Source organism: Apostichopus japonicus, chromosome 4, assembly GCF_037975245.1.
Source record: "Apostichopus japonicus isolate 1M-3 chromosome 4, ASM3797524v1, whole genome shotgun sequence".
NCBI lineage: Eukaryota > Metazoa > Echinodermata > Holothuroidea > Aspidochirotida > Stichopodidae > Apostichopus > Apostichopus japonicus.
The window spans coordinates 11,315,585-11,325,260 of NC_092564.1; the positions used below are offsets into that span (position 1 = coordinate 11,315,585).

General features: G+C 38.6%; 1 protein-coding gene across 1 annotated transcript in view; it reads right to left on the bottom strand.

Moving 5' to 3' along the window:
- The window catches only part of LOC139966432 (PHD finger protein 14-like), a 37,299-nt gene extending 36,662 nt beyond the window's left edge, over positions 1–637 (bottom strand). The window contains exon 1 of the mRNA XM_071969416.1: positions 443–637. Coding sequence (XP_071825517.1) covers positions 443–548 — 106 coding nt within the window. The 5' untranslated portion in view covers positions 549–637. The remainder of the gene's footprint in view (positions 1–442) is intronic.
- Positions 638–9,676: the final 9,039 nt, after the last annotated feature.

Consider the following 9,676-nt stretch of genomic DNA (forward strand, 5'->3'; position numbering starts at 1 on the left):
TAGTCTTGACTGTTTTTGTTAAGACTATAAACTTTAAGGCTTTTACATTTTGGTTTTGGGCTGATGGACTGAAAGTTTTGAATGATGATAACTTGGAGATAAGCTGTTACTTCGGCCTAGGCTAGTGTAAATTTGTCCAACAACCACAAGGGAGAAATAGCATACATTCTGACAGACTAAAAGCTACGACGTAACTTCTGGAGATAATAGCTGAGGCACACAGCGTTAGGAATAGCCAATTCCACGAAACCTATGTTTTCCTCAATTATAATGCACAGGTAGACCTAACGTAGGCGACTGACATCGTAGTTTGAGGTCAGCCTTGGATATGCCTAGCCTACATCATGTTGAAATAGCGTAGTGTAAAGCAGCATTCACTGTGTTTGTGTGTTCTGCCGAATTCTTACGTTTGCATACATGATAGAGTGGCCTTGCTACTTACATAATGCTTTAAATAAAAATTGAACTTGTTCGGGCTCATTTTCTAAATCTGGAGCAACACGTTTGTGCTTCTTTGAAGAACTCTGTCCTTCATTCTCTCGAGACATCTTTACTTCTGCTCGGATGCTCCGAAAGATTCAGCTAGCTCTCCGCGGCCATGACAGCGGATTATGTACCAGATTGAAGCTAACAAACAATAAGACCGACGTGACGTAAAAACGGATCATCGTTTTGTAGTAAACTTACAAAATTTATTGTTGTAGCAAGACAGTCACCAGAAGTCATTTCTCGGAGAATCAACTGAGTTTAATTTTTTTTTTAAAGTAAGCAAGCACCATACAACAGAAAAAAAATCAATGACCAGTGAAAGAAAAGGGATTTACAAAAAACGTGCAATTTCACAAGACAGGGCTACAATGATAAAATATAAACTAAAATAATATACTGTAGTTTATAATGATAACATGTATTTTTTGACAGATGTCATAATGGCGGCTGTAAAGGTCACGTGGTCAAGTCCAATATTTCATTCTTTTTCAATTCAATTCAATTCTCCAAACTTTATTCCAATCTCTTTTAATGAAAATTGTATTTGTTGTGTAGAATAAAATAGAAATAGTGGATTGACGACCAGAAACTCGCCGATGGAGCTTTTGTACGTATGCCCCTATGCAGAAGATAATAGAATAAAATAATGAGCATACATAAATCAAGAAACAAAACAAAATAAAAGAAAAAAAGCAAGACAGAATAGAAAAATCAATGACTTTTATAATAAGATTATTTTTCATAGGTTTCTTAGGTATTTAAGGTGTCGCAATCTATGATATCAATCGGTAGTGAGTTCCAAAGATCCCCACTATAGCCTATAAGCCCAAAATACTGACCTAACATGCACGTACAACCAACTTTGTGACACTTTTTGTGAGTGTTCATAAGCTGGGACATAGCGGGCAATATTAATATGCAATCTAGTATTTTTATTATTATTATTAATTATTATTATAATTTGTAGTATCGAATAAAGTTAAGTGATAACAAATATAGCAGTTATTGCTTTCTGAGTCTTAAAGTTGAGCCAATTCAAAGGACCATAGCTGAATTATCAAACAATGCCGCACAGAGTGAACTCAACTAGTTCTCAGAAAAGTGGGCCAAAACTATAACTATAGCTCACTCCTACTTTCGAAAACGGGCAACCCCTCCCTCACGCTTGGCCCGTACCCTGCAGTGTTCCTACGCCAATGGCGAATAGCATTGAAAAGGTTAAAGATATAAAGTTATGTTGTAGGAACAAGTATATTCTGGACATTGGTTTCTGATAGAAATATACATGCAGCACCAGACTCAGGCGCGTAGCCAGGAATTTGCCAAGGGAGGGGCGAAACTGTAGATTCGGCATTGCAAACTACCAGAGCCTTATATAGAGAGAGTTGCGACAACTGAAATTTGGGCGCCATTTTGGGGCCAAATGGGCAACATACAGTATGTGTGGGAATGGGCGTTCAGGTGGATAGGGGAATTTTTCGATGGCATTGTAGAAGTGTGAGCGGGATTCTGGGTTTTATTTTTGGCCTGATAATGTTGTGGTGCTTTTGGGCGCCGAGGCTGTGTAAGTAGGGCGTCGAGTGTCGAACGGGAGGGGGGGGGGGAGGGATTGGCTGCGCTCAAGTTCAAGGGGATGAGGTTGGCACATTTGGAAGTCCAAATTCAACAGTTGATATTCTGGTACGGTAAAATTGTATTATGACTGGTTATATATCATATTGTAACACATATTGCACAGTTGCGGAATAATGTACATTCTTCCATTGTTGCCATGGTAACCAAACAAAGCCTGTGATTGGTCAAAATTGGGATTAACTGTAACTTGAGCTAGCAATGGCTGATGAAGTTGATATTTGGACATGTGACTGGTACTGACATGGTGCACAGAATCATGAAGCTAGGTCTTTGAAAATTGGTTGCTATGGTAACTAAATGGACCAATCACATCAGGCTTGGGGCGATTACATCTGAATGTAATCGATTACGATTACTTGAGAATGTATGATTACGATTACGATTACAGCCTAAAGTTGAAGTAATCGATTACGATTACATTGTAATGTAATCGTGATTACAATCATGATTACATTGTGGTTACTTGCACAATCCTCTGCATATCTGTTTAATATAACTCTCTGCCGGGAAATAGGGCAATGAAATAGGGCAAGGGAAGGGCATTTACAGTATATACGGACAAAATTGTGGAAGTATATCTAGAATTCCTACCAGGCATTACACATTTATGCCTTAACACGTTTAAGATGTGTAACCCATAAGTCCAGTAAAAAATACAATTTAAACAGACAAAGAGTAAACAGACAAATACTAAAGTAAAACAAATGAAGATTTTCATGCAACACTTTATTTCAAATGTATGAAATACGAATAATAAATTGCAGCTGACAGGACTTTAATACCATAATATGACCCAAACTGGGTGCTGTAAGGAATTTACACTAATCTGGAACTCACATCGCAAATATATGGTATATGTGAGTAGGATATTTCAGCGTTATGAGAACTAAGCTGCTGCTGGAATTTGAAAAGATCTACTTCAGAATATTTTTGTATGAGAGTCAGGCTTTTATCTACGAATTTTATGTCTAATAACTTGAAAAAGCTGCATCTATATACTATAGGATCCAAAAAGTCAGAAATTCTTCAAAATACCAATTGAGCCTCTATTACTAGGCATGGGCTTCTATTATTAATGGATAAGGTAATCGTGACCAGACAACACCCCCCGGACAACCCCCCCCCCCAACAGAAGCATAAATATGTTGTCAGAAGTCGAAAATTAGAGAAGTTTTCTTTTGGGGGGGTTGCTGGGGGGGGGTGAGTTGCCCGCCAACCATGGTAAAATGCTAGGCCTAGGCTCAGTCAAATTGAATTTCCTGGGTTATGTCCTCTTTTGCTTGGAACTGCCCGGTTGTAAGAATATGAATTAGGATCTGTATACCGTACCTATGTATGACATGGACAAACATGATTCCTGAGCCTAATTTGGCCTATGGTTTTCAGTTGACTCTGTTAGTTTTACCTGCTATCCTCTAACAGGACACAATGTTCTAGGAAATATTTTTACCTAGCCTACAGTGATATTTTAGTAACCTAATTTTTCAATATTATTTCATAAAAGATAGTGGAGTTCTGGACCAGTTCAATTCAAATCATCAAGTGCAAAGCAGAATGATTAATCATTTCAATGGTCTGCCAGATCGCCACCCAAATTTTCATAAATAATAATCCGAACAAGCTCATGACACAATGGAGCCAAGCAGTTTTTCATTAGGGGGCTAGGCTAGCCCTTGGTGATTTGTATTGCACACTAGTACTGTGCTTCGTAGATCCCCGATTTGTCTTGCCACGCTGGAGCCTTCAATTTAAGGAATATACCCACTAAACTTTGCAGAGATATTTTTATGCACCTTATAACAGATCTCATCCCAACATCGCAACTTTCTTGATCAGAACTTGTTAAAAATAGACCATTTTCATGCCTGAAATTTATGCTGTTTTCTGTGATGTTAACTATGCGTGTATGTACACTGCACAGTGCACCATACATAGCTGTAAGGACTGTCTGGTGTAACCCACAGTCCTGGTTAAGGTTATATGGACTAGGCTAGGCCTAGTGTTACGAATCTTAGTTCATTGTACTACTAGGCCTAGGTGAAGTACTCACATCACAAAGTTTGTGATTGGAGTTCGCCTTCCAGTGAAGCCTGTTTACTTTTGCCTCCCATGTTTTCCTCCTATCTAGGTTTGTTGGGAATCTGAAAAGTTTTGAACCGTTTTCGGGACGATTTGAACAGCCCCACGCTGAACAGCCAGGCATTTTGTGATGGCAGCGCAGATGTTGACTGCTCGAACGTACGTTGTTGTCGATCATACGGCCAGAATTAGTTGGCCCCAAAATGTTGCCATGAGGTCACGTGATCGAAAATTCCGGGACCCGAGTTGTCGCAACTCTCTCTATATAAGGCTCTGCAAACTACCTAAGCGTAGCGCCACCATGTGTTGGCGCGAAGCGTACAAGAAAATTTTGGCTGAAAATGACTCCCAGATCGCTGGAAATGGCACTTCCCAGGCCTTGTAAGTTGCATCTTAGCATTTTCTCTTTTGAAAATACTAGCGATATCATAAAAGTATTAAAAAAAAAATTATGCTCAAGGGGGGGCGGCTGCCCCCATTTCCCCCTCCCCCCTTGGCTACGCGCCTGACCAGACTGAAGTTCTGAGCGTTCGTGCCGGACAGTCCTTTTTATACCAGGGAATTGCTCAGGCTGCCTTGACTTAACCTAACCGGGAAGACGGTTGATCGTTAAATGATGTTAATTGGTCTAAAACAAGTGTATTAACAGGATATGTGTGGCATTCTGAATTTGCAATAATTCGTTTGAAATAAATCCCCATATAAAGCAAATAAAGATGGAAAGATGGCTTATAAAAAGCTAAAGATCCAAGAAATATTCGTTTCGTAATACAACATCTGCTTTGATGCCCAACTTGGGGTGCATTGATTAAAAAGTTTTGAGATGGAATCAGTACCCTTTTTTTGTGATTTTCAATATCGCCCTCTTATTAAATCAAATTAACTGGAATATGCCCGAGGCACCTGACTTCACAAATGGCTCTCTAATCTTTAAACTTTCATTTCCATAAGTCATGCTTTTAAAATGAGCAACTGAGAGAAGACCTTTTCACGTTATGCATTAATCCCTGATTCTGCGGTATAACATTGAGTCGGAATTTCAAAGGTCAAATTCTATTTTCTCCATTAGGCTGTTTGAAACACGACACAGTCAAAACTTATGAGCCACATTATTATATCTAACAACCGAAAACTACTTAAAGAAAAAATCGCAGGGCAAAAAAAGAGTTTTTTTATTCTTCCGTTTTAAACTTTTCACTATTTTCTTTTCTTTTTATTTTATATCCATGTTTGGACATGTAATTAACAGAAAATCACTTGGATTAACCTTAAATTCAATTTAGATAATGATAAAAAGTAGGTCACATACAATCTGAGCCACTTATAGGATTTCTACTTCTATATGTTTCAAGAAAATCGATTTAAGTTCACCGCTGATCTAGGCTTGGTGTCCATTAAGACTTCATCCACTGTATATGTTTACTAAATGTAGCCATTATGTACGGTTAATCAAGGTTTGACTATTATATAGAACTATATGATATTAATGGATGCATGATTGGTAACTGTGATGAATGTACGTCATTACAAACAAAGTTTACACTGCGCTATAAATATAACTATTAGTGTTTGCTATCATAGAAATACCTGTATTCAAATGTGGATGAATGTAGGTATAGGCTGTGTGCTTTCGTCGTGCAATATAATGTGTATGTGTATGTCCATATTGCCATAGTAGGCCTATATATGATGAGTCAGTAACGGTTTGGTGCTAGTTTGACCAAAGATTTGAATAAGGTAGATACCCGCATATCAATGAGGCTGATCATCCAGAGAGGGGGACCGAGTGTACATGCCTGCCCGCCCTCCTTCTGAATTATATTAACACTAATGTCACGTTCAACGTTCCTGATATAATTTAAAATGTTTGTTCACTTGACTTATTGTTTACTTTATGAGTAATATTGAGTATTTATGCTGGAAATATTGTCATTGTTTCATTGTCGTTATCATTGTCAGAAATCAGTATAGTTTATATCAATCGCTTCAACATTTCACGATAGTAAATATTAACATGCAAAAACGACACCTCGGTATAAAGTCTTTTTAGGGACTTTCCCCCTCTTTAATTTTCGGGGCCAGTGTATTTTTTTTTAACTGTAATTGTGGTATTATGGAACGAAAACAATCAAGAAACATGCGTTGTATATATAATGTTTGCATATATCCCAACAAATCCACTAAAAGAACCCATGCAAACTGAAAGCACGTTGGAGAACGGGTCCGTGAGTCTGTATAAAAGAGAGAGCCATTGGTCGAATCATCCGGGATTTGGTCTCCATAAAGGTTGGAGTGAGTGGTTGGGGGAGGGGGGCAGAACTACAACATTGAAAAGGAGTTGGTAGTGTGTTTTTGTCCGTTGCAGCTAACATGCATATAAAGATTGATAGCTAGAAGGCTTTTCTACCCTTTGTCGATATTATATAAATAACATATTTAATCTCCATAACGTACTGATTTAATATTGCCTAGACCTTATAAGTATTATTAGTTGGATTGTCAAAACAACAATCAAACAAAGAACACATTAACTCACTATATTTATAAAAACAAAAATACCTGTCCATTTTGTAACATGAATACCGTCTAAATTAAAATGTATACCTTTACAGGCGGAAGTAATTGAATTTAGAATACAAAACAATAACTGGTTTAGCCTTCAGATGTCAAATTAATCATATACAATCAATGTGATGACGTACAGGAACTCCTTCAAGACTGATATATATATATATATATATATATATATATATATATATATATATATATATATATATATATATATATATATAGTTATAAGATGACCAGAGTACAAACAAATCGCAAAGCCATCATAGACAAACTTTCAGACTTCAAGGCGAGGTGGGGCGGTGTAGGGGGGGGGGGAACAAGGGAGGTAAACTGTGAGAGAGGACTTTCGAGAGGGAAACGAATTAGATGAGGTGATAAACAATGTAGCTAATTGACCTACATATCATTTGCATACAATAGGGTGAAAAGACTTGTTTCATTGTTACGTCACACAATTGCATAATGCAAGCATGCGAGATTGGATAACACAGCGTTTATTGCACGCGGCATACTATATCCGACAAAATACCGAGATTACAATGCACCACAGAGTGTTTTGAAAATTATCGTTTCTATCGGAACAACGGTCTGACTCTCTGTCCCCTTCGTCTACCCTTTACTCGTCTACCCCCCCCTCCCCAATCCCCATACTTCCTACCGAGTCCTACGTAAATTCACTCACTCTGTCCTGAATCGTATAACATATTTATATGATTCAAATTGAGCTTCAGTCTGCATGCACAGCGCCAGTGAAATCACGTGATGTTGTTCGTATTATGTGTAAAATGATCTGCAATAATATATCGCTATAAACAATCCTAATGCATTTGGAAATCTGCACCAGAATTCTTAAAGGAGTGTATAGTGTTAAATAACTTTCAAACACTGGAAAACTGGAATACCTCGTTATACTGCATCTTAGTGCTGGATTATCCGATAGGTAGATATGGCCCCAATCTCACGGCCCTCCAGGTCACGGGCCTTCGTGTCAATTCCAGGGAACTTACCAACCATCTACTAACTTGATAGATGGATGGATGGATGGATGGATGGATGGATGGATGGATGGATGGATGGATGGATGGATGGATGGATGGATGGATGGATGGATGGATGGATGGATGGATGGATGGATGGATGGATGGATGGATGGATGGATGGATGGATGGATGGATGGATGGATGGATGGATGGATGGATGGATGGATGGATGGATGGATGGATGGATGGATGGATGGATGGATGGATGGATGGATGGATGGATGGATGGATGGATGGATGGATGGATGGATGGATGGATGGATGGATGGATGGATGGATGGATGGATGGATGGATGGATGGATGGATGGATGGATGGATGGATGGATGGATGGATGGATGGATGGATGGATGGATGGATGGATGGATGGATGGATGGATGGATGGATGGATGGATGGATGGATGGATGGATGGATGGATGGATGGATGGATGGATGGATGGATGGATGGATGGATGGATGGATGGATGGATGGATGGATGGATGGATGGATGGATGGATGGATGGATGGATGGATGGATGGATGGATGGATGGATGGATGGATGGATGGATGGATGGATGGATGGATGGATGGATGGATGGATGGATGGATGGATGGATGGATGGATGGATGGATGGATGGATGGATGGATGGATGGATGGATGGATGGATGGATGGATGGATAGATGAGAACACTAGTAGCGGTTACTCAGAGTTTCATGCATTCATGCATTGTACATCGCCTCTCTAGTTCTCATGAATATTTGTGCATGATGCTGTAATTTGAATAGCATGCATGCTGCTAGTGAAGATTCACTTAAGCAGAGTTAAGACGTAAAGCTGTCTTTTGTTATTTAGACAGGCGCAGATTCTAAAACAGTATTTCAAAGTATTTAAAAAAATCTAAAATGTTATATTTGGATATTCCCAGACCCCACCCTCCCCTTTACATTGCCACACCCTCCCCTTTATAAAAATCTGGACCAGCCCCTTTCAGTTACCTCTAAATCTATTTGGTTGTTTCTTGATACAGAAATTTTTGCTCCATGAAACTTAATGCCATGTTTTATGTGTTTTGTCTACGAAAAAACATTTCATGTTTACGGCTATAATTCTAATACGATTCCGTTATGGAAAAAGATGACAGAATATATATATATATATATATTATTTCAGATTCATTACCTGTCCTTCAATACTCCACCAGGCTGGCCAAAATTAGTTTTCTTTAGAAAACTGCTGAATTGATGATTGCCGCAAACTCAAAGCAAAAAAATGTAACTTTAACGAAAGGAATCCGATCCTCATAATACATCAAGATAAAAGTGTCACTTAAGACACCCCCTTGCTTTCATCCAGATTCTTGCTTGTCAGCAGTGTCATTGGACGCCTCAAATATCATTGAAACTGGGCAAGGACGTATGGCAAGTCGGTTTGGTCTTCATCCCCAAATTTCTTGAGCAAAATCTAAACTATATATCTTTAGCAAAAAACCCTTTCAATAAAAAAATAAAACTGAAAAATGGATATAATAATAATGGATAATCAAATAATCAAACTTATTCAAATATTGGCTCACAATACGTATTGTGTATATACGATTTTGCTGCAGTCGATAAAATGGTAGTCTTAGCCCCACCAAAAAAGGTGTTTGACTGTTTTCTTCTTGTCGCTACAAAATGCAGACAGTAATGAAACGTGATACCTTTTTATCTTTAGTTGGACCTGAGATGTCCATCGCTGTATCGTTTGTACACGGTGCTGTGGGTATTGACCGCAGCTGTACGTACTGACTGTACACTAATGTCTAATTACCGACGGTAGCAAGCTGTGTGTGTATTTTCTGGGATCGATGGTGGTGTCTAACACTTCTGTTACACCTC